Raw genomic sequence first — 27083 nt, 5'->3', positions numbered from 1 at the left:
TTTCACTGGATTGAGCTTTATTTTGACCAGTTAAATGGGTAATATGCGTCCAATGTAATGGGCAACTGTAGAAAATAATTTGGAGGGTGTTTGTGCAAGTAATTCAGAAAGTTTTGTAGCCATTTCAGAGCCATTGTTAACAGGCTGACCATCTGTTTCACACAAAAGTGAAAGGGCACATGAGGAAGATGTGATCTGCCCCATTTTCCTTGGCCCACAAGGTATGGTGGGTTATGGAGGAGCAAATAACTTCCCTTGCTCCCTGTTTACAATGGCAGTCTAGGTGCAGAGACAGCTAAGAGATGCCCTGCTCCTCTATGGCCCACAAGATTCTGCATGCCACCAATGAGCGAGGCATCTGTTACCTGCTCCTGCACCCTGTTTGCTATGGTGAACAGGGTGCTTGGGCAGGGGTGAGCTACCTTCTCTTCCATGTCCACACAGCATGTTGCGGGCCACAGAGTAGTGGGACCATATCTATCTTAACAAGTACAAAGATGCAAGATTTTATAATGTGGTAAAGACCGCCCCTTGCCAGCTGATTGGTATACCGAGCCAATATTCACCATAATCAGTTGTGAAGGTTGGGGAGGGTGATAAGTAGCCCAAGCTGCTGGGGAGGATGAGGAGAATATAGAGACAATATTAACCTCATCGCACATGGAAAACTGGTCAGGATGAGGAGTGTAGAGACAATATTAACCTCCTCGCACATGTAAAAGGCAGTGGGTCTAACTAAATAATCCTGCATTAAAAAAATTAAGAGGTGCTTAAGGGGACAAATATTTCCCCCATTCTGGGATAAGATGATGATGTAATGTAAGGAAATACTGCAGCACTCTTACAAAGCGAGGAGCTGAAGTGACACAGTGGCAGCTTTGAGCTGCCCTGGTTCTTTATATTTTGTATCTGTTCCCCCTCACTCATTTGAAAGGTGGGTGTTTATGCCCCTCCCGCCTCTTAGGTTGTAGCAATATACATGAAGGGGCAGCACCCTGACATTCATCCCTAGCTACTCAGTTGAACCAGGGAGGCTGTATTGCTTCGCCCTCCCAAATAATAGAAAATACCACCCTCCCACAAGGAGGCACAAACACGGTGAAGCAATAAAAACTCCACCAGGAAAGGGATTTCACATTTATATAATGAGACACATCAAAAGACTGTTTTCAGATTACGGCATGGAGTTTTATTTGTGCAAAACTCTGTAACAGAAAGGCTTTCCCAGATGTCAAATGAACAACATTCAAATGTGTGTATATATATATATATTCACTTAAAAAACCATAGGTTTCACACATGTTATAGTTAGGTGGACATTTCACTCGTAAAAAACCAATGACATTCCACCGTTATAGTTAGTTCAGATAACTATAACTCGTGTGCCCGCAATCCAGTGCTCATGACGTCACATATTTCATCACTCATGACATGGTCAGTGGCATCACTCATGACATCACTGATGACATCATCCTTGTGATAGAGTGGCGGTCGCGCGAGTTATAGTTATCTGAACTAACTATAACGGTGGAATTTCATTGTTTTTTTACGAGTGAAATGTCCACCTAACTATAACATGTGTGAAACCTATGGTTTTTTAAGTGAATTTGCAAAGTTTTTTAAATGCTGTTTCCTAACTATAACGTGTGTGAAACCTATGGTTTTTTAATTGAATTTGGACGGTTTTTAAAATGCGCACCCCCGCGATTAAAAAAAAAAAAAAAAAATGTTTAGGGACCCCCTGACAAAGGCTAGGGGGTCAGGAACTCTCTACCCAGCCCCCTTTTTTAGAGAGAGGCCGAAGAGGCCGGGGAAGGAGAAGGAATCAGGTACACTGGGGACCAGACGAAGAGATGGGGATCAACACGAGGAGCAAATCAGGGGCACAACAAGCAGGGCCGAGCAACCAGAGACCCTAGTGACCAACCTGTCTTCCCTTGTACTCACAGACACTGAACAACGAGTCTTAGAGAAGGGTTTAGGTTTTGTTCCAACAGCTCGCCTTGACCGCTTTCGCCTACATTGTGAACTAGCTGATTTCTTCAGGAAACTTAAACTCAAACATTTCTTTGAACAACAACAAGCTACTATTCCCTCCTCACCAGAGAGTGATACAGGACTACGGCCTAAATCCACTTTTACACCACCGCCTCATACTGTCCCGGCAGAACTTATTGCCTTTGAGCAGGCAGTGTTCAATGACATTGAGGCATACGAAGACACCGGCACTATCAAGAACATGAATGCCGCTGAATTCCTGGCACTAAAAACCCTCCAGTCAAATTCTTCCATTGTCATAAAACCAGCTGACAAAGGTGGAGGTCTTGTAATTCAAGACTCCACAGCCTATGACACAGAATGCAGACGTCTTCTCGCGGATAGGATCAGTTACACCCCGTTAACCAATGATCCATCGCCTGAGCTAAAAACAATGATTGTCAACCTAGTGGAAGAGGCCGAGTCCAATGGACATATAAGCAGACATGAGGCTGATTTCCTAACCAAAAGTGAGGGTACTATTCCCTACTTTTATACGTTACCAAAAACTCATAAGAATAAGTTTCCACCGCCTGGCCGACCAATTGTCTCAGGCATTGGTTCTCTACTAGAGCCTCTTTCCATCTACTGCGACTTTTTCTTAAAACCTCTGATTCAGGGAACACCGACCTACTTGAAAGATACCAAAAGCCTGCTGGTTCTTTTACAAGACATAACCTTGACAGATGATCCGACTTTCCTGGTATCTTTAGATATAGAAAGTCTATATACCAGCATACCCCAGGAAGATACCATCAGGGTCATCAGTGAGATTTTGGAAGAAAACCCCTGGGACTTCCAGACATCTAAACAGTTCGTCGTTGACTGTGCCACCCTGGCTCTCGAAAATAATTTTTTCGAATACAAAGGGACCCTCTTTCTCCAATCCACCGGTACTTCCATGGGGAGTACCTTTGCTCCCAGTGTGGCAGGCCTTTACGTTCATGATTTCGAGCGGAAGTACATTCTGACCACCAACAATCCTTTCTCGTCTTATATATCTTTTTGGAAAAGATATATAGACGATATCTTGGTGATCTGGAAAGGACCTGAAATCCAACTTGTGAAGTTTTTTGAATGGATTAACACTTGCGACCCCAGCCTGAAATTTACCAACACGTATGATCAGAACGAAATAATATTTCTTGATCTGACTATCACCAAATGGGAAGGCAAGTTACTAACTAAGACCTACTATAAACCGACTTCGAAAAACAACCTCTTAGCCTTCTCTAGCTTCCATCCACGACCCCTGAGAGAAAACCTCCCATTTGGTCAATTTTTGCGCATCAGACGCAATTGTAGTCGCATGGAAGACTATCGCATTCAATCCAATAATCTATCTACAAAATTGAAAAGAAGGGGTTATCCAGATAAAATTCTAAACCGCAGCTATAAGAGGGCTAAATATCAACACAGAGAAGCCTTACTGGAGGATTCAGTAAAAGCAGTGGAAGAAATCCCTTTGACATGTGCGACAACTTACAGCACGGCCTCTATGCTGTGACTAAATCTATTCGCAAACATTGGGGCATCCTTGTAAGCAACAACCTAAAATGGGAGAAACCCCTTTTTTCTTTCAGAAAGGCTAGAAGCATCAAAGATGCCCTTGTGCACACGAGACCACGAGCAGCACCACCTGACAATATCCCTTCTGTATTACAATCCTGGGGGTTCTCCAAAGTGACAGGCCATTTCCCATGTGGGCAGTGCAGTGTGTGTCACCTCACAAAAGCCAGCAAGACTTTGAATCTCGAACAAAGTAAAGTGTGGAGTCAACGTGCACACACGAACTGTAACTCATCCAACGTCATCTATCTACTGACATGTCCGTGTGGGATTAGATACGTTGGTATGACCACACGCAAAATCAAACAACGTATTGTTGAGCACAGAAGTACCATCCGCTGTGGGAAAAGTATCACAAAAATGACAGAACATTATGTACACTTTAAACACACCCCTGATGACTTGACCTGGACTATAATTGAACAAATTAGACCAGGGAATAGGGCAACCAACATCCTGTTCGAAAAAGAACAACGCTGGATCTATCGCCTGTCTAGTCACACTACGGGTTTTAACGATAATATCCCTTGGGGCACAGTGTTAAAACGATAAACACTAAATCAGTCATTTTGTTTAATGCCATCTACTATTCAAGACATGACCTCGTTGTTATTTAAATGAGTATGTTGCAGATGCTCTTTTACTTCAGCTATGGGTACATTTCCCTCTGGTCCGTCCAAAACACCCATTAGGAAGTGGCATTTCTCTTTAAACAATCTCACGTCTTTAGCATTTAAATTTATGCCTGATTCTAATAATCTTTCCTGACAAATGCGCATAATTACCATTATGTGTACCTTCCATCTATGTGAGATTCATTTTCCCATGATGCTTTATCGGTAATCTATTCCGTGATGGTACTTTGCCGATCAGGTCTCTTATTGATAAACCTTTTGGTGCATGGCGACTTCCCCGGAAGCCGTGTAAGTTATGATCTAGTCATCTGAAAGTCAGTAGTCTAGTCATCTCCCTCCGCATTCACCGTCTCATGTGACAGGCGTGATGACGTTACGCCTCCCAATTGGGAGGCGCATACTATTTTTACACTTCTCCCGGTCCGGACGTTAACATCCGAGTCCGCAGGAGGGCCGAGTAGGTTTGCAGAGGGCTGGTGACCTTGGCGTAGTAAGTAAAGGTTCTGCTATGCTGAATTCCGTACCTTTACTTCCACCATGTAAGTTTTTAATTTCATTTTACTTCCTTCACTCCTTGTCTAGAGTGTGACTATAGGTCCCGCCCCCCACCCGGACTCATGTAGTGAAGTTGATTTGAACATCACGTAAGCACCGTTTACGGTTTTCTTGGTGTTCACCAACCAGTGTGATAATTCCTCGCATCTCCATTTTAAAACCAAGCGTTCTTCCGCCTCCCATAAGTCAGCCAGATTGCAGTGTTGACTAAGAGCGTGATGGCGAATTGTTCAGGCATTTTTGCCATAATCACCACCTACCAGGGTGTAGCATTCTCCGGCACTATTTGTTCTAGCGCTAACGAGCACCACAGGATATTTCCTTTATCGACACGGGTTGATACGAGTGAGAACTCCCGAAGGTTCTGATAATATGGAAATTTTCACCCTGTGTGAGCATGAAACTCATTCACAAATTTTGTGTGATTAGCCTAAGCCTGTTCTCTGTGAAACTATATATGTATTTTGTGAATCACTGTTTGTTTGTTCTGTTTTATTTTTCACTCTTGCCTCAACAGAACTAAAGCTCTCAGAAATCCTGAAGGGTTACCTTATTTTGACCGTAATTCTTTAGCGGTTCTAGACCCCACAGGTCAGGGTACGCCTTAGCGAGCATATACCGCCGTGGTGGCCTTACACTAGGTCCTGAAGAATGCTTCATGTAATAACGCCAGATCAGAAACATGTCGACCACTTTGATCACTTTGCACTATATTTAGGACGTAGCTGGCCCAATTATCACCAGAGTTCTCACGTCCACCACATTGTTTTTAATTGTGTCCAGTTTACCACTATTAAAATTACTTATTGGTTCAAACTGTGACATTTTTTAACCTACACTATCACAACTTGCACTGCATTCACACACAAAAAAACCAGCTCCGCTGTACTTCAGGCGTCGCAGCACACCGGGGAGACATTCGGTCTCTCCGGTGGGAACCCAATGATGAAGCATGTCACCAACTAGGTTGGTGAGTGAGGGTTCTTCTAAAACATAGTGATTCACCTTTCTTATATCTTTCAGCACTTGTTCATACTTGATGGACACACTCTTCCATTGTTTATTTATACCAGCCCTGGGGGACTAAGAGTGGCTCCAAATAATTCCCTCCCTCTCTTGTTGTTAATTTATATTACCCTTTTCACGTTCGCCACCTCTCTTTTTTCACTCTCGCACCCACAACAAACAAAATGGCGGCCGACACTTCCTGATTTCGACCGACTCGAACGCTGACTGACATGTAACCACCAATCAGAATTACGTTCGCGCACGTTAGGGTGCGCGCACGGTGCGCGGCTATAGATATGTATGTGCTTTTAACTGCAATTTTCTCAGGAACTACTGAACAGATTGACTCCATATATGCAAAAGGCACTTCCTTGACCTGAGGACTACCTCTCTGCCAAATTTCAAGTAATTCTGTTCAGCCGTTCGGGCTGTACCTTCGACTAAATGTCCTATGGGAAAATGCATGGGAAAAACGTGTTTTGGATGAAAAATAACATGGTAATTAACTACCATTTTATTTTTCACCTCCGGGGCTTTGGGGGGATTTGAAGAGGCAGCGACGCTCCTCCTCTCCAATGGAGGTGCTGCCCCTGCCCACAAATGCTGATTGTTAGACTTAGGGGTCTCTAGTTGGCACAGGTATGCACTTGTGACAAATAGGGACCCTCGCCTCTAGTCAGGGTAAAGGGGTACACTCCTAAAATAACCCCTGCTCACCCCCTTGGTAGCTTGGCAAGAGCAGACATGCTTATCTCAGAGGCAGTGTGTAAAAAATTTGTGAGTACATACAGTAATCAAGTAACAACACTACAGATGGACACCACACAGGTTTTATATAAAAAATAAGTATTCTTTATATAGATTTACCACAAGACCATAAACGACAAAAATACACAATACTTTTTCTTTAGATGGTAGAATTTGGCTTAGTTCTCTTAAGTTCTTACATGCGACACTTTTAGTCAATGTACCTTTAGATGCGACACACAGGGCAACGAAAGTGTTGCAACGATGTTAATGCGATGAAGATTTTGGTGCAAAGAAATAAAGACGTGAAGATCTTCCAGATGCGGCCACTTCTCCGATGTTGCGAGAAGACTCGACTCGATGCGTCAGCTACAGCGGTGACATCCCTTTACGCGATGCGACGACAGCGGCCTTGGCGGTGACACTCTTCTCCGACGTTGCGAGACGCTTCCGCTCGATGCGATGTTGCAGCGGCGACACCCCTTTACATGATGCGACGACAGCAGCTCCGACGGCGGCACGCTTCTCCGTGGATGCGAGGCGCTTTTCTTGATGCGGTGCAATGCGACAACTACGATGGCTGTGATGGCGACACGCTTCTTCGGCGTTGCGAGACACTTCTTCAATGATGCGAGACGCTTCCGTTCGATGCGACAGCTGCAGCGGCGACACACTACGCGATGCGACGACAACAGCTCCGATGGCGGCACGCTTCTCCTTCTTGAGTCGCGCTTCCAGCTCCTTGACACGCCTCAGAAGGCCCAACACAGCAGCAGGCACTTCCAAAGAACTCTGGGGAGCTGGGGGGTGAAGTCTGTTGTTCCTGAGACTTCAGCAGGAGGCAAGCTCTTTTCCAAGCCCTTGGAGATCCTTCACAAGTTGAGCAAAAGTACACACTCTCCTCTCTTTGGCAGTAGGCAAGCCCTGCAGGCCAATCCCCCAGTTTCAGGGATAGTCTCTCCTCAGTTTCTTCTTGGTTCCTCTCCTCTGCAGAGTTTCTTCTTGCTTCTCAAAGTGATCTAAATTCTTGGGATCGGGGTCCCAATACTTATACATCAAAATCCTTTGTCCTCTGGGGGGCAGAGGGGCCTTTGCCTTGTTCAAACCGGTTCTGGTCAGTCCTGGAGCACTTTGTTTACCTGACTCCTTCTTTCCTTTCAGAGTGCAGGGCAGAGACATCAGACGCACCACAGGAGGTGGAGCCAGCATTGTGGCGGGAAGGCACAACCCTATTCAGGTCCCAGGTGCAACTCCTCCTACCCATCTAGATGCAGATCTCTCTATTCACCACTGGGACACCTCACCCTGTCTCCTGAAATTCCCCAGCCCTGTCACTCAAACTCCTGACAAGGAATATACAGCCTAGCAGAGGCAGGTTTGAATGGTTAGACAAGAATATACCTACTTTCTAAAAGTGGTAATTTCAAACACAGAATGTTAAAACCAACTTCACTAAAAGATGTATTTTATCATTCTGAGTTCAGGCATACTAAATTCGAATTTCTACCATGTTCCCTGAGTCAGTTAGGGTTATAAGATGTAATAACCAAATTGCCCATTCTGGCCTATGGAGACAGGTAGCCCTGCAATAGTGAACAACGAAAATGGCTGTAATTCACTATTAGAACATGCCACACACACCAGGGCATGTCCTACCTTATCCTTACAATGCACCCTGCCCTTGGGCCTACCATAGGGGTGTCTGATATGAAGTAAAGGGAAGGTTTAGAGACTGGCAAGTAGGTGCACTTGCCCAGTCAGCATGACAGTACCAGACTGCACGCAGGCTCTGCAATGGCAGACCTTAGACACACTTTTACAGGCTGCTTCTGTGGGTTGCACAACCAGTGCTGCAAGCCCACCAGCAGCATTTGGATTTACAAGCCCTGGGCACTCCTGGTGCACTGTACTAGGGTCTGACAAGTAAACCAAACCAACCAATCATGGAATCACAAATCATACATTAATTTACAATAGGGAGCACTTGCACTGTGGCACTGGACAGCAGTGGCACAGTGCCCTGAGCAACTAACACCAGCACAAAACACATGAGGCAACAGAAAAAATGGAAGGGAGACCCACGCCAAGGTGCCAGGTCTAACACTGATTATGTGGATCAAGACTAGAAGGTTTCTAATATAAGAGAACATTTAAAAGTTGAGAACTCCATTGAAGACAATGAAGTGCTTCAGGCTTCTAATGGCTTGTAGAAGCCAGGAGCATCATTATTCTAATGTTTTCCTTTCACAGCTGTTGCTGTGAACAAAGGCCTCTTGAGCCCTAAGGGATTTCAGCCCCCTCGGGCTCCATGAGGCCTATGTTTTACAAACTCTGCTTGACAATGGGCAGTACATATCATGTTCACATAATAAAACTAAAATGTACTGTATGTAAAGGAACAGAAATTCGAAAAATCCTGAAGACCCACAAAGGGCTACCAAAGGTTGGGGGAGGCTCTGTAATACAAGATACCAATTAGATATTTTTGGTAGTGTATAACTTATACCTCATCATCGCGAAGTATACTAAGGCTCGAAGAGGAATGATCCATATGGCGTTCATGGATCTTTCCTCGGCTTTCGATTGTGTGAGCCGGGGGAAGCTCTGGGACGCCATGCTAAAAATGGGTGTGGATCCAAACTTAGTTGCTTTGATAGATGATATGCACTCGGACACCAATGCAAATGTCAGATTCACTCAAGACCTGAATGTGACCAAAGACTTTGGGGTGCATCGTGGTGTCCGACAAGGCTGCATCCTGGCCCCATTCCTTTTTAACTTATACATAAATGATCTGGAAGAGCATCTTTTAAGCACTAATACGGATTATCCGTATATAGGCCGTAGGGGGCTGCCAGTCCTTTTATATGCGGATGACGCAGTTCTCCTATCAAGAACAGCAAACGGTCTACAAATCTTATTAGACTCCTTCCATTCCTTCATGACCTCAAGAGAGTTAAGCATTAATAACTCTAAATCATATATAATGAAGGTCGGACAGGGAAATAAAAAAGTAAACTGCCTAAATGTAAATGGTGTACGTATTCCTACTACACATACATTTTCCTATCTCGGGGTCCTCTTCGACAGTCAACTAAATTGGGGACCCGTGATTGAAAAAAAGAAGGGAGAAGTCACTAGGGTAAACGCGGCAATAATGGACTTTTCTAAGAAAGTGGGCAATAGTCCAGTTGCCGCCTTGCTCCAACTTTATCAAGCTAAAAGTGTCCCCACAGCGTGCTATGGAAGTGAAATTTGGGGTTATGTTCCTTCGGATCCCTTACAGACCGCTGAAAATAACTTTCTAAAATCAGTACTAAGGGTTCCCAGGGGCACGGCCAACTTCTCCGTGCACGAGGAACTGGGGGTTTCCTTCGTATGTGACAAGATTGCTGTTAATCCCTTGTTATGCTGGATGAACTGTTGGTTAAATGATAACATTCCACTAACCCAGCTTATTTTAAGAGAGTCACTCACATGGGACAACAGGATGAAGGTTCCCTGGTTAAAGTATCTTTTTAAGTGCTTTGCCGAATTAGGTCGCCCTGAATTTTTTTTATCCCCTGAATCGATCACTAATCAGGATGTTACAACGGTCCAGAAAGCTTTTATTGGCCTAAGAACTCAAGATAGGGAATCACGTGAGCTAAAAAAAGAAAGTGTTCGTAATCATGCATTAGTAAAAAGCACCTTGCTCATGGAACCCTATTTATCCTGGCAATTGTCCAGTTATGACCGTTTTTTACTGATCAGGTTCAGGTTTAATTTGTTTCATTTTCTGCTGGCTGTACCCAGGGGATCTCATCGTGGACAAGTGTTGCCGGCTTGCGGCTGCGACGATATGTCTCCGCAAGACCTGGCACACTTTCTCTTCTTTTGTCCCTTTTATATTGTACCGAGGAATCTATATCTGAAACCCTGTTTGAAAAAACTAAACTTTATACAATATCGTCCTGCACTGCACTTTTTACAGCTATTAAGTTGTGAATATACCTTGTTTTTATGTAGTTTTTTAAAATTGGCAGTAAAATTTAGAAATAGTATGGAAGGATAAAAATAACATATGAATTGCTATTACCTCTTTTTTATAATGGACTCCACAAAATACTCTGAATGCTTGTTGTATATTTGTCCTCACCTGCTTATCTTATATCTGTATTTTATCCTTATGTATTAATGTGTTCTTTTTAAATGTAGTGTAAATGCTTTTATGGTTGTCAATTTGTACAACCGAATAAAGTTTATTGAACTTGAACCTGGTAGTGTATATCGTTCACACCATAGGATAATTTATTGTCTGACTCTTTATTTGTTATTGTTAAACTCAGTTATATAAGTTTATTGACCTTGGCAGAATGAAAGCTGGGTTTGTAATTGTTGTAGTGTTAACGTGTTGGGCCTCATGAACTATTTCATTGTTTAATTTCCTCTCATCCCAGATTAACTTCAGCTACCATATCCAATCTCTTAGGTCCTCCGGTGGATCTAGTTCTGTGCTGAAAGGGACTGGAATACTTAAAGGATGAGCAATTATCATATGAGGACTTGGAATAAGATAATAGCTAGCATATAATATTATGTATAACTCTCTAGTGATCCCACCTCTAGTTTAGTTAACCACCAAATCAAATGAACCTAGTCCCAAACAAATAATGAGAAAGAATCAGCAGAGTAATTTATCTTAATTTCTATTTCTATTTAGACTCCAAATAATTAGCATACAACCTAATCCTGCGAGATTCAGATATGAAAAACTATCTGCCTCAGCCAAGGGAGATTTTATCCGAGGAAAAGGTGGATTAGCAGGGAAAATCAATTGCGTCTCATAACAATCCTTTAGGAAAGTTCAATAAATTCCAAGTGACCAATTCCAGTTCATAGACAGAGTTGTCTGCCTCTGTCCGCACTGCAGCATCAATGCCACAGCTGCTCCGACGCGAACCCTTTCAGCCAAAATGCTAGCATACCAGCAGGCAGCAAACACAGTATTTAGTCGCAGCTCGAGTTATTTCAACAAGTCCCAATTATCAGTCTCTGTAACGAAAGATGGGTGAGGGGTATTGCTACTGCGTTCGAAATGTAGGCAATTGTACTCAATCGATTCCAGGTTTACACTCCTTGACATCACCAAATTTGTCAGACCACTCTGTCCCATTGGTTGCTCCTGATATAGGATGAGATGATTTAGTAAGTAAAAGTCTAGTAAACAGAACAATGGCAATTTGTGCTTAAACGGCGCACTGGTATGTAATTAATACAATTTCTGTTTCCTCCAATGCTCTACTTTTGTGACCCCATTGCCAGGCGACCAACCCAACACAAGGTCAAGAAACAACAAATGAAAAGGAATGTTCAATTCTATACAGGATTATCCTTTCCAAAATCAACAGATGGTTAAACTGTTCTCCAGCAATAGATCAAGTAGTCATGATGTGACGAATAAATCCTCATAGATACAATTTTGTACCACTCCTATGAGTTCACGCCTAGCTCATTCAAACCAGAAAACAGAAAGCATGAAGATAAGATAAGAGAGCAGCACACCATCTAGTGGTACAAATCTGTATCTATGACGATTTATGAGATAAGAACAGGAGCCAACATTGGGTGGATGACAACATTGGGATATTGATCAAGCCCTGATGAAGTCCCACTGGGATGAAACATGTTGGCTGGGCCGAATGGATTGCTTCTGTCAAGTTGGTATTTGTTGAATAAAATTGGATTCAAAGCAACTCGCAAGACTCCTGAATAACTTTTATTCGTCACATCATGAACAAATAATCCTGTATAGAATTGAACGCTCTTTTTCATTTGTTATTTCTTGACCTAGTAAGTAAAAGTATACAGATCCTGAAGAATTAAGTAATCCATTACTCGCAATTTCCTTAGAGCCACTGTAGTTTAGTCCTACGATCATTTGTTTCATTTAGGAAGTAGACGATTTTGTGCTCTCATTCCTTGTCTGTCCATTCTCAAGTATTTTCTCTACAAAGTAACACTTTTGTTGCAAGCCTAGTCAAGTAAATTACAAACATCTAAGAAGGTGATTGAGTGTTAGAACACAAGTGATAACCTTACGAAAAGTTCCCTAGGCTTCAGAATATTCAGTTCATAAGTTCATACTAGGAAAGAAAGCAATGTTGAGGCCTTCATGAAATACAGCTCATACACGATGAGTTTGTGCTAAAATATGAATCTTACATTACATAGAATAGTGTATTACATCTCCAATTAAGCATATTAGTATCACTTCAAATGAATTGCAATTAATTCATGTAAGTATAGGGTACTCATAAAAAAATATAAAATTTGCTATCACTTCACATATAATTTTGTAAGTCTCCTTTGCACTTCATGTTATTACAGCATACAAGATTTAAAAGCACAGCAAATATAACATTTACAAATTGCAGTCATTACATAACCTTGTGTAGCACCTACTTTTCTTGTCAGTGCTCACGTTATACATTTTAATATTGCTATCTGTTTTCTAACAGATGAAGCAATTTTCTTCTCACATAGGAATTTTCTGTGTTTTCGTTTATTTGTCCCGTTTATCTAAGCATGGGAACACATGCCACTAAAACATCAGATTTCACATCTACTTATTGTCTGTTATGTGTAGTCAGAAAACTACTTCTAACATTCTGCATGCTTTTATGATGTAATATCCAAATCAGAACTTAATTTGCGTGTTTCTCGAAATGTTGAGCCTAACACACACTTTATCATCATCATGTAAAAAGTTTCACAAACCATTTCCGCGTAAATATTTAAGAGGTAACACTTCTGCTCTATCATAATCTAGGATTAAAGTCCATGACCTGCTCCTAGTACACAGAGCTCAACAACTTCTGCTTAATCCACTTTGTTGCAATGATCCTAACATGTGTAGACTAGATCAGCCTAGTAGTCATGGAAAGGTAATAAGTGACCTGGTGAGCATTGACCTGGATGTGTTAGTTGGGGTATACATTGAGAAGTCATCATGTGAAAATAGACAAAGGGTAATGATTTGTGACATACTTTATTTAATATGAATAGTCTGAATTAACATTTTGTTTTATAAATTCCCCTAAAACTGTTTCGAATTTTGCCTTACTGGCTAAAATATGGAAGAGATGGAGATTGTTTTGTTTTAGAAGTTGGGTTTCAGCAATCTAACATATTTACCCCTCTTCTTTTCATCAGGTGAAATATCAGTTGCGACAGAAGACGATGATGATGATATTCTGGAGGATCCACTGATTTTCGCTTCACAGACCGAATCAACTGAGCTAGGTACATATACTGTTGAAGAGGATCAGTGAAGTGACAGAGAAGGGATTTGTGCTTTGGGTCTTGTAAGACTAGCCATCGCTGTGCATTGATAAGTAGCTTAGTAGGACGAGTCTTACTAAGATGCAGTCATGTTGCCTGGAGCCATCTAAAATCAGCAGTTGAATGTTAAAGTGACCTTACACAACACAGTACATGTGTAGGAGTTTACCTGTTTGGGTACAGACAATCAGATTCATGATCCCACTAAAGTCCATTGTACGTATTTACTGAATGGCCCTAAAATCTCCCAGGTTGAGGTAGATTGTTAAAAAAAAATTTTTATTAGGGTTTTACATACATCTTTCCACATTGAATTTTAACCGTTGTACAGGTTAATCATTTTTGCGCATCATCATGACTCATCATTTCAGCTTCCCAGGTTGAGGTAGATATCTTGCATTCTCTTATTATGTGGTTGTAGAGTTATAAATCACGATACCAATGTTAGCTTTTAAAGTTAAAAAGTAAATAATAATATAGTGCTCCTGGCCAACTATTTACTTTAGGAAATTAGTGAATCCCTGATTGATGTAGTCTCTGAAATCAGTAATCAGCTGGAAGCCATGTATGTGTAATGCCAAGTTTCAAAATGTGTTCTATTGTACAAATAATAGGTAACATGGATCAAGAGTTAGGGTCATATCTATCAATCCAAAGTCAAATGACATGCATATTCGGGACATGTGTCACCTAGCAAAGCTTTTATGTGCTTGTAGTTCAAGTAAGGTCCGTTTGAAGAACTCCCATTATTTCCCATGTAAGGACCTAGATGCGGCAAACTTTATTCATAGAACGGCAAACATAGACGTTTTAAGGCATGGGCAAAGTGGGCTGTGGCCCAAGCCCCCTCGCTATAGCTTTTGGGACAGCCCCAGACTGTCTAGAGTTTTGAAATAACCTTTTTTTTTGTTAGACGGCGCAAGCTGTTCGGCCAGCTCACTCCTGCCTGAGGGATAGAGTAGGTTAAAGAAAAATATCTGTTTGATCTGGTTAGATTCAGCAAGCGCTCTAGCCTTTTATTGTGCACAGACCCAGCCCAACTGCACAGGCCTTTGCCTTTATTCGGCATGTGCTGCTTATGTTAAGTAAATATATATAATGTGCCCCCTTTGTGACTGCATCGTCCTTGCGGAGCTGCTGTAAGCATTTGCAATCACAGCCTGCTGCCTTCTGAGTCTGAACAACTGTCACACGCAGCACAGGCAATGCAGTAAACAAAAGCACCCATCAGCACCATATGCCCAAATGGTGATGACAGACTAGCTATGACACATGTGGGTACAAGATTTGGTCAGACCACAAGCCTTTCTGCTTTTCTTGCGGGTAGGACACTTACCAATGTGCAGTGCAGAGCAGCATTAATTGCTCCCTGCATGACTGCACTGTCCATGTGAAGCGGCTCTTGGGCTAGTGCGATCACAGACTAGTGCACCTGACTCGGAGTCCCTGTTCCTCACGGGTTAGGGACTACAGTGCAGTAAACAAAAAAATCAACCTCCATATGCACAGGTCCAAATAGTAAAACACCAATCCATTGCACCACACACCACTTGCAGCGGGTTTGTTCAGGCCACCACTTGTTCTGCTTCTCTGGTGCTGAGAGACACTATTTGCTACAAGGTTGGCCCCTGGTCTATGCCGGACAAGGAAGAGGGCTGTAAAATGGATAATAAATTCAGAGTTGTTCCAAAAAGTAGGCCCCAAATTATGTTTGGCCGAGGGCACCTCAAATCCCTAAAATAACCCTGATGGGAATAGCTTAGAATGGCGTATTTATCATCAGGCTGTGATTATATCAGCACATCACTCAATTTGGCCGACGTCACAAACACATTTGAACATCTACATTCATGAATTTACACTTACTGTTCGGTGTATATTTTCGAATTTCTAGATTTCTAAAACACTGCCCAGAGTACTTCTGTGAATCTCTAATAGACTCAGGTTCCCATGACTACTCCTAGAAAAAAACGTTGGAAAATATGCTAATGAAAAGGCATTCTTTGGGGGAAAACACCTCCCCATATATCACATGAATCAGGAGAGTGTTTTCTTCCGATTTCCACGTTGGAAACAGATACATTCCTGCCCTTGACACGAAGGAGTAAGCCTTTGACCCTTTCTTGGGTGGGAATACACTCTGAAATACTTTGTAGTTGTTCACAGTCTGTCCGCGGCATCCCAGCCCTGGGTGGCCCACTCATCTTCCATGGGAACAGAGTTACTCTCACAAAATAACACCCATGCAGATGAAGAAGTAGGTGTAGTTAACTAGATTTGCAAGCGTAGATCCCCATTTTGTAAATGCAAAAAATGAATATGCACTTGCTCGTGACCTCACCTTCGATGTAACACATGCAATTACAAATGACATAAACAAACTGGCAGGCAAGATTACTTATCGCATTACTATTAACACTATTAAATGAAAATTCGAAGTGTATCTTTTTGATTCTGTGGTTTGGTGCTACAGTTCGGTTAAGCGATCCTTTTGTAGAGGTCGTATCTTTTTATTTTGTCACCTTTGTATGGTGATTTAACAATAGGTCTGCATGAGCACAGTTCATTGAATAGAAATGGCCATTATCCCCTCATATTATTATTTTTTTAACTTCTTAGCACTTAAACACAATAATACTGCCTTGAAAGCTTCCAGAGCATGAAAAACTTACTGGCTGTGGAATGTGCACTCCCATAGGACGGAGTATGAAGGCTAAATAAGAAAGAAGGAACTCTGAACTCTGTATTCCTTGAACATATAGCAATCTACAAATTGTAGCTCACCAATGGCCTTTAAATATTGTGTATTTTGGGGTGCAGCTAACGTTTTCGCAAAAAATAAGAATTAGGGGTGGGTGAAGAATTACGCTCCGCCGGCGGAGTTCGTGGAGTTTTAGCCACTCTGCGTGGAGTGCGGACTTCCGAAAAACTCAGCGAAGTGACGCGCAGCAGAGTTTTTTCTCTTGAGCGGCTCGCCAACTGTAAGTTGGCGAGCGCTCGCAGGAAAAAAATCACATGCTAGACCTCCTCCGGGCGAGATTTCTCATCGCGGGCGGTTGCAGTAGGTCGCGACTGCTCACATGTCTGCTATCATGCTAATGAAGCTGCACTCGAGTGGAATGTCTGCTCAAACGGCACAATGCTTAGTGCCGTTCACGCTGATTTTACAGTGCCGGCAAACTCCTGGTGCAATAAATCAGTGTGAACAGCGCAACTTAACAGACTCCGCCGGTGGCGGAACTCCGAGGAGCGCGGCAGAGTTTTTCTGGCATTTTGCGGAGTAAAACTCCGCGAACTCCGCCCAGGCTTAGTAAGAATTAAGCCAACACTTCTTAGCCACTAAGTAGCATTCAGTTTCATTAGTTGAAGTTTTTGCAACAATATAAGGCGACAAACAATATGCTTGACTGGACTCTGACCCAACTCAGCTAAGCCTTTGGAACACAAACAGTCCAAGTCTTTAGAAGAACTCTTCCGTTAGTTGCAGCATAATTCTCTAGACAGAGTTAGTGCAGGACCCACTTCAAACTTTATCTCTTGAGCTCTTGACACTCTTTTGTTTAGTTTAGTGCTCTAATGTCTTGGTCCCAGGAATGATATGTGGTTATGATGATGTATTAAGTATTTTATTTATGGTTGATTAGCGAAGGTGCTTGCCTCTTGTTATCCAGGTGCTCCCTCCAGAAAGATAACCCTTGTTTGAGGTATATGACCTGAGTTTGTGTCCTAGACAAAACATTACTTTTTTAGTTTGAGTTCTAAATATTTCAGATCTCTGGTCTCCTAACAGACAATTAAGGATGATGTTTTAGCTAAGCTCTCTCTTTGTTAAAGCGTAATAATACTCCACCTGAATCTTTTTGCGAGCACCTTCACTATCAAGTGTGGTGATGGCTTCTGTGCTTCTGGGGAAACACTGTAAAAGTTGTTGTTAACACTGGCAAGTGGTCACTCAGCAGGCTTGGTATTCCATAAATGCTCTACATTGGGTAATGCATACCTCAGATCTAATGTAGTGTTAGCATGGATTCTCCAGAATGTATATTCAAAGGTGTACATCTGCAGCAAGACTTGAATTGAAATGCATGCTTAATATTTAATTTAATGGCTGAAAAACAATCCCTCTTTCGGATGGAGGCTTTGTTCACTTCGACTCTCACTAGGGTTCCTAATGGCATGCTTCATCATCAAATCCTTGCCCAAATTCCTTCTTTATAATCAAGGAAGCATTTCTTATCTAGGGAGGCATCTATGCATAAAATTGCCTAGAGGTACCTTATTACTTATCTACATGTTTATTTCAGGATCCCAGTTTGACAGCCACACCTGTGGTGTAGTCACTAGTGATAGATGAACCCATTATGACCCATGTAGGGATCTGCATTTGGTCATGACGAAAGCCAACTGACCTATTCGGGTACATTTTCTTAGCTGAAACATGTAGACGCGATCATGTTGGAGCTAATGACATTTTCCTGAAGAATCACCACTTGCTTTTAAACTTGCCAGAGGACCCTGGAATAAATGGGTTGAGCGACACCTAACATTAGTCTAAGTGTGTTCTTCTTTTTGATTGATTATTCACGGCATTAGACATTTATAGTTAACTCCCCGTCATCCTTCCGCTTGTGTGCGTCTTGGCAGGAAGGTACTGATATGTCACAACACTAGTTAAAACTACTAGTTGATTAAGTCTTAAATATGTTATGTTATTTTATTTTATAGCGCGCACAAATACTCAGAAGAGTGTCCCAGCGCGAAACCAAGAGGGGTGGAAAACTAATATTAAACAAAGAGATATGTTTTCAGGTTCTTCTTCAGTAGGACCCTGATGGGGTCCTATGCATTAATATTAAAAGTGAATGTTAGTGGGTTGCCTTTACTCGGCGTCTCTCCTAAAGAGGTCATATTTTATGAAACGATTTGTCTAATGACAATCTCTTTATGGACTTTATGAAACAACATTCATATATTCCTTTCTCACCTAGCACCAAAACAGGAGACATGTACACAGAATGCATAAGACTTTGCCGGATAAGCAACTCATAAAGTTTATGGTACCGGTTTCACCGCCTGGTTCAAACCTTCCATAAACACCACCCCACAGTGATTGGATTCACATTAATCTGTGATAGTAATTGGGATTAATTAGGATGCCCTAGTCACTGTTCTCAATTGCGAGGAGAGCTTTCAACCATCGGCCATAAATTCAAAAACATTTGAGGCTTATTTGGGGTAGAGCTGTATATATTTAATTGTGGCTGACCAATATGCAACAACTCCTACATTTATCCATCTAAAGATTGTATTGTGCTACAGCAGTGTATAACAATGGCCGCCTATCCTTCTGCTACAATCAGTAATCCATTCTATTGGTGTATCATGCAAAGTCTGTGCAGGCTAACTTCCAAGGAAAACCAGTTGGACAAACTGACTATGTAAATCATTCTCTCTCATTCAAATAGAGATATATGTGTATATATAGAGATATAATAGATGGGATTCTGCAATCTCTGTATAAAGGCACGTCTCTAAATTCTTTATAATTGACGACTAGCAACGTACTCAGTCAACAATTATAAAGAAAAGATGTCAGAACTCGACTGAAATACGTTATTGCAGTCGAGTCTGACATCACAATGCCTGCTGCCAGAGCCAGAAGTCGACTTGAAAGGCAGGTCAGATCTCAGAGCAGCTGTTTAAAGCAACAAAAATGAAACATTGCTTTTCTTTCTTTTGTTCTATATTTCTGGCCTACAATGAAGAGCAGAAAGAACATGATTATTTTTTGCATTCCTTAAATAATTATAGAAACGTTAGAATATTTCTGCATGTTTCTACACATTCTGAATACTGCAGCTTTTTTCCCCAAACTAACTTGCATTGAACTGTTTCTAATATATTTTTGCAAAAAATATCTAACAGGTTTTTGATGTGTTTAATTTTGCACTTGAGGTTCTATTTGTATTCTTCATGTTTGCAAACATGCTCTCTCTTTCTGAAAAAGCAATGCACCATGGTTTTAAGTGGTTTCTGGGAAATTGTGATGGTGTGACCATGTATAATATGGGAGAAAGTGCCCCCTGCCATACATGATAAGGATATTGCAAGTCACCTCGGAGTTCCATAACCTTATAAAGAACTTGGTCTACGGCCTCGTTCATCTATATGGTTATGGAACTCCTCAGTAACTTGCAATATCCTTATAATGTATGGTGGGGGTTCTTTATCCCTCTTATAGTGTTGTTGCCTTGCCAAAAGCTATTGCAAGGCAGAAACTGCATGTGTGGTTGGAAAGGGGTGTGACAGAAGTGACCTAAGCAGTAAGATGTGGAAGAGATGTTTGAGGGCCAAAAATGTGCTCTGGTCGTGCCACGTCAGTCACTGAGGGTAGCGTGTCTGTGTCACAGACTTGCGAATTAGATTGTTAAAGGTTACACACATTTCATAGCAGCCTGGTATAATCCCCCCAAGGCCACATTTGAGATAAAAGGACTCCACCGAGTGGGGGATTGACTGCAGGTGGGTGAATGGCACCGGTGCTAGACAAGGCGAACAGTCAAAGTCTAGTATAAAAGATACCCTGTATTTTTCTAATGTGACCTGGCTTTAGACACCCAAGTATGATCCGTCTGCATCCAGTTTATGTAAAGGCTTATTTTGAGGAGGCTTGAGACTTAGTCCGGTACAAAATAACCTGCCATTCATACTTAGGGGTAGCACAACCTGTCCAAGTTCACCAGGAAGTATGAAGCAGAAGTGGCTGACAACGCTCTGGCCCAAAATACCCCATTCCAACCCTAATGTTAGTTGGAGAGGTGGCCTCTAAACACTATCATGTCCACCTAAACATAAAGTACCCCTGTCAAGTCCACCTAGGGTGACAGCCAAGTCAATTGTCAATCAGACTTCCAATATACTGTGACGGTGAACCTACATGTAAAGGACGAGGGAGCTGAGAATTGTGCAGCCATCAACAGTGTTTCAGTTGAAGCAACAACCTTCCCTTTTAGCTGTGGCAACTGACGGGGTCCAGTCAGCTGTGCTTCCCATGGATTTTGCTTTAATTTACACGTTTTATTTTGGGGCCTCTTCAAAGTGTATATTTAAGTTTATGTGGTAGTGTACATGGCATACCTATACTCACAGTACTTATTCTGTGTCTGTTCCACTTAGATATCACTCATCTCTGTAACAAATTAGAAGCAACTAATATTTGTTTTTTAATTCTGGCTACCATGGTGGTATTAACGCCGTTGTTCTGTAATTTACTGCCTTGCACTAATGAAAACTCGAGCTCTGGTTAACATAGAGATAGATGTTATGCCTCAGACTCCATCTTGTTTATGACGTTTCACTGCACCACATGGATAAACTCATATTTTCATGTCCAAGCGGTATAAAGTTTACATGTGTGTCATGGATAGGGATCGCAAACTTCACAAGCTATTGCGAATATAAATTGTATTAACTCAGGGTTGCATCGAGCTTTGTTCCAGCACAGGTAGCGGTCAAGGGAAGCTCCATGTTGTAGAATTATTAGAGATTTTCTAAATGTATTCATTCGCAACTGTTTAACTCTACTTATTCTTACTCATTTATTTTGTGAGAACCATGTACAACTGTAGTTAATGTATGAAATCGTTTGTCCAGATAAAAGTGTGTTCTTTTGCATGAGGAAAAAAGCCGTTTTCTCAATGACCCTTGGAGGTGAATCCATGCTGGATTTCTCTCCCATTTTAGACTTTGAAAAATTTGCTGACCTCAACTTTACTGAGTTCTTTGATTGACTTCTGTACTTTAACTGAGCTTGCACTCTGATGTATCGATAAATAGACCTGGACTATTCCAATGGATTTAAAGCATGACATTTCTGTAGGACCAAAGGGGTTCTACATGCTAGATTGAAATTGTCATCTCTAGCAGGTTCTAATTTGAGACGCGGGTTCAACGGGGAGCACCAGAATCCGTAAAGGGATTAACACTGCTCCCTGTCCATCAGCCTCACAAAGGATAAGAGCTGTAATGTAAAGTCAGTGGCACTTTACCAACCCTATGGCACAATATTGCACTGGTATTGCCTCAATGATGTAAGACTATACAGTAGTTTATATATCTTCTCATCGCATTCAAAAATACATGTCATCCACTTTTCTGTGATACACAGCGCTGAGATCAAGGCACACTATCCACTCTTATGCAGACTGAGACTTACCTCCTTTGAACAAGGGGAGCTAACAGACTTAGGGCGCTCGTGCAAGCGGTCAGCATGAAAGAGGGTTTTACCAGCAAGCCTCCAATGCACTCCTGCCAGTTTTAATCCTTACCAATTACCATGTCCAATATGGTAAGTCTACTGTCTCCCACTGCTTTCACAGGAGGAGAGGTCTTACCCTTTTACAGGAAGGCAGGAGAGTCTGACAGTTTCCAAGTGGGCTCCCTTCTCTGAAAAGAGAATCAGAAACATACTGTTAGTAGGAGATGATCGCGAATGGTTGAGGAGCAAACGGTAAAATGTGGCTGCATACTGTTTGAAGTATGGTAAAGTATTTGATTGTCTTGAATGTTGTTACCTTCCAGAAACCCCCCTACACATTAAAGTAACAAGACAGTGAGAAGTTAAACGAAAGGCATTAGAGAAGCATCAAGCGACAATTATGATGCATTTAGCGCTTTTGGTATTTCTTCTGATTAATGTGCTTGCTTTTATATATGTGTGTGTGTGTGTGTGTGTCAATGTACTCCAGATCTCCACGTTGTACCTGTAGTGTGTGAGGTTAGTTTGCATTGCCACTTTAATCCATATGAAGTAAGAGCGTACATGATGTACCTGTTCATTCTGATGAAAGATGTGTATTTCTCTCCTTCATCCTCTTCTGTCCCATTTAGATAGCTCAAGGCCTCTGCATGAATCTCCAAACAACCTAGGACATATTCCATCCATAGCAAGTGAAGGAGGAAAGCACTGGACTGAGGATGAAGTCAGAGCCTTGGTGCATGTGTGGTCAGACAAACATATCCAGAGACAGCTAGAAGGAACCGTGAGAAATAAGGGCATATTTGAACATATTGCTGCTTTACTTCAGGAACTCGGAGTTGACAGAGACTGGAAACAATGCAGAACAAAGTACAAAAATCTCAAACACGAATTCAAGATGGTAAAAAGGGCTCGGATTTCGGGAAGCACAAGCAAAACCATGAAGTTTTTCAACGAACTGGAAACCATCTTGGGACCAAAGATTTCAAGGCAGTCTGATACAGAGGAAAGAGAAAACTCTGCACCCTGTAGAAACACAAGGCTACAGTCTGACTCTGGTGGTAAGAACTGATTTGGAATCAATATAACATTGATGTTGAGGACATGGTAAGATGGCTAACATTTTAGGGAGTCGGTAGTATGTCAAGTTATGTAAATCTACTTTTTGATGCAAGTGGAATTTGTTGCTCAATGATAACACCCGCAGTCATCCAAGGCACACACATATTATGGGCTGTGAGAATAACACATTGATTACCTTGAGGATATGGCATCATACTTAGAGGATCATTGTTAGAGCCCTTACTAGGGAGTGACGCATCGCTATATAAGTCCATACAGATTGCCACAGTTGCTCCACAGATCGCGTAACTGCTAAAAGGAATATTCACTCTTAATCTCCCATCAAGGTGATGCTGGTGATCTCCACTTTAGTCTTTGAATCAACACACCAATTGATGCATTTTTCTCTACCTAAACTAACCGACACAATTGTAAGAAAAAAAAAACCTTTTGGTTATAAAACATTACGTTTTGATTTCATATATATGTTACCACATATTTTTCACCGTGGGTATTTCTTCAAATCAGAGACCCAAGTAATTTACAACCTGGGGTGGAAAAGTTTGCAGCCCAAAACCCCCAAATTTGCAGTATTTTTGCGATGAGCATTGCTAGACCTGGCATCATTTGGTGTGTTTCCCCCGTCTTTTTGCTTCTGACCTCCTGGTTTTTGTGGTACTCTTGATAGGGTTTTTGCTGGTTTTGTGTTTCTGTGCACTTTAATACAGCTGATCAGTGCTAAAGTGCAAGTGCTCCTACAGTACACTGTGTTGATGGATTGGTGTTTCCATGATTGGGATATTGGATTTACTAGTAAGTCCCTTGTAGAATGCACTGTGTGTGCCCAGGGCCTGCAAACCAGATGCTACTAGTGGGCTTGCAACTCTGTTGTGCCTCCAACAAAAGTTGCCTTTCAAAGGTGTTCAGTCCTGCCACTGTAGTGTCTGCGGGCAGTTTCCACTGCCACATAGACCTGGCAAGTGTACCCACTTGCCAGGCCCTTATCTTCCCTTTTCTTACATGTAAAGCACCCCTCAGGTAATCTCAAGGTACCCCAAGGGCAGGGTGCAGTGTAAGTGAAAGGTAGGATATGTCCTGGTGTGAGTGACATGTCCTGATAGTGAAATACTGCCAATTTCGTTTTTCACTATTGAAAGGCTACCTGTCCCTATAGGCTAACATGGGTGTTGCTTTGTAACATCTTACCAATATAACTTTCCATTGGGACAAGATGGAGAAATGAAGTTTAGGTTCTCTGAACTCAGAATTTAATAACACATCTTATAGTAAAGATGTTATTTAAATTGTGTGTTTGAAAATTCCACTTTTAGAAAGTGGACATTTTCTTACTTAACTATCCTGTGCGCCTCTGACTGTTTGTGTATTTGACTGTTGGATGGTTTTGAAGTGAGGGGGGCTGGGAAACTGAATTCACTGGAGACAGCCACCAGGGTGGTGGAGGTGTGTCCTGCCTTTCCCGGGTGACTCATAGTTGGGCTGAATAAGCCTGGTTTGCATTTAGAGTGGTGGGAGGAGTTTTCACTAGCACCTGAATAGGCACTGTCTCCTCTGCACAATGCTGTCTCCACCTCCTGTAGTGAAGCTGGGCCAGACAGGGCAGAACTAGTTTGGGCTGGGCTCAGAGACCCTTGCCACAAAGAGAACAAATACATAATGTGGTATAAATATTGGGGCCCTGACCGCAAGGCTTTAGAACTCTTATGGATCAAGAACCCTGGCAAGAAGAAGTGCTGGAGAAGCTGTGAGGAGAGACTACCACTTTGCTGGGTACTTCCTGTGTTGGCCTGCAGTGGCTGCTTCTGTCTTTGGCAGTGAAAGGTCTCAGGAACAGCAAAGACTTGAAGTTGATCCTTTACTAGCACTGGGAACTGTGTGTTTTCTGCTGCAACAGAAGAAAAAGCAACTACGATGGCCCAGCCGAAACACTGTGACCCGACGGCACCGCCGAGGACACCACCGCACATCGCACCACAACCATGGTCTCGCCACCACCGCCACTGAGCCGCAGCTTGTAAGTAACACGATACACCACCCCATCCCATACCGCAACCTTGGCCTACCGATGCTGGCGCCATCGACTCCAGTTTGTCAGCGGACGACGGACTTTAGCAACAATGACGCCGCTGCCTGTACCATGACCTGCTGGCGCCGCAACGAGCACCACCCCACTTCGCACCGTAGCCCTGGTCTCACGGACGGCGCTGGACACCGCCACCGAGCCGCTGCCTGCACCTTGACCAGAGGGCACCGCACGCCACACTGCTGCACTTCGCACTGCAGCCCCGACACCTGCCGATGCCAGCGCTCCCGACTTCAACTGCACGGAGTTCTACCTGCAACACGTGCGACTTCAAGGGCCTGACTACTCCTGCATCAACCTCCGGAACAGACGCCTGCCAACGCCGGCTCTTCGGACTCACCACAAGGTCCCCGACGCCCTACATTTCTAAAGTTACTGTTTTGCGGGTCTTCTCGACACGTAGCTGGCCCCCGACGGCGCGGTCAGCCAGAACTGTTGGATTTGTTTGTTCACAACGACGTGATAGCCACGGACGGAGCTATAGAATTCAAGGAACTGTTTTTAAAGCCAATTTTTGCTTTATGAGTATTTTAAATAACTGTATGTGTTTTCACTGTATTACTATTGGTTATGTGCAAATGCTTTACACACTGCCTCTGGGATAAGCCTGACTGTTCGTGCCAAGCTACCAAGTGGGTGAGCAGGGGTTATTTCAGAAGTGTAACTCCCTTATCCTGACGCAGGAAGAAGGGTCCCTACTGGGACAGGGTATCAACCTGCCAACTACAGACCCCCATTTCTAGCAGACATAAAATATGCCTGTCACAAAAGTACCACAGTCTGTGACTTGGAAGAGGTTTCAGCAGCACTGCACCTCATAACAGGAAGGTGTTGTTTGCCAGAGTGCAGATTTCAATTTGAAAGCTTTAATCTTTTTGCCACCCCCAATATGGTTTCCGGCGGTGCATAGGGCAGTGTGATGGGCTACACTGGAGACATGGAAGGATGGGGGCCAGAAGGGTATAGTTTGGTGGGAGGAAGGTCGGAATATTCATGGTGAGGGGCGCAGGAGTCTCGGGGGAGGGAGCAAAGTAGTTATGGGGCACCATGTGGGGGCAGGAGGTCTGGGGAGAAAGATCAGGGGTGTAAAGGAGCAACTGGGTCAGGGGAGGGCCAATGGAGACGTGGAGATAAGGAAGGAGAAGCACCAGAGTGGACCAGAAGTGACATTGTGCAGCAGGGAGAGGAGAAGAGAACCAAAGATGCAGCAGAACCAGAGGAGACAGGCGGCTGTGATGGACACAATAGAACGGGTTCAAAGGGACCAAATCATGCACGTACCTGCAGAATGTGGACTTTGGCTTTCACTTCCATAAGACGTAAAAGCTTGGGCGGGCTACAGGCTATTTGTACAGGAGGGTGCAAGTGGTGTTACCAGGCAAATAACAGAGGAAGTTTACACCTCTACTGCCTTGTGGCCTGTTGCTTGCCCTCTTTTTTATTGGCCCAGTGGCAGTACAGAGCTGATAAAAGTAGGGTCAGTCCCATTTTTCTAAAAGCAAAATTTAAATTTTTGAAAGGACTTTTGTTAATAACACGCCATTTTTTGAAAAGTGCTGAATTTTCAATTTGTTTGCAAATCAGAAAAGCACGATCCTTTGGGGTCTGTTAGACCTACAGTAGACCTGCGTATTATAGAAATGCAGATGCTCGCATTTTAAAATCTCTGTCTGCATTTTTGCTTATAATGGTAAAGTTATTTTTTCAGAAAATATCTTTAGAAATATAATTGGTGAGAGTGATAAATCTCTGTTTATTTAAAATTAAAAAGCCATTTTAAGGCCTCAAT

General features: G+C 42.6%; 1 protein-coding gene across 1 annotated transcript in view; it reads left to right on the top strand.

Annotated features, from left to right (window-relative positions):
* PAICS (phosphoribosylaminoimidazole carboxylase and phosphoribosylaminoimidazolesuccinocarboxamide synthase) overlaps positions 1 to 27083 on the top strand; it is a 417483-nt gene that overhangs the window by 24964 nt on the left and 365436 nt on the right. The window contains exons 2-3 of the mRNA XM_085642046.1: positions 13746 to 13835; positions 22764 to 23192. Coding sequence (XP_085498172.1) covers positions 13746 to 13835; positions 22764 to 23192 — 519 coding nt within the window. The remainder of the gene's footprint in view (positions 1 to 13745; positions 13836 to 22763; positions 23193 to 27083) is intronic.

The sequence above is a fragment of the Triturus cristatus genome, chromosome 2_2 (assembly GCF_964204655.1).
Source record: "Triturus cristatus chromosome 2_2, aTriCri1.1, whole genome shotgun sequence".
NCBI classification, from domain to species: domain Eukaryota; kingdom Metazoa; phylum Chordata; class Amphibia; order Caudata; family Salamandridae; genus Triturus; species Triturus cristatus.
This window is presented reverse-complemented; position numbering and strand designations above follow the sequence as displayed.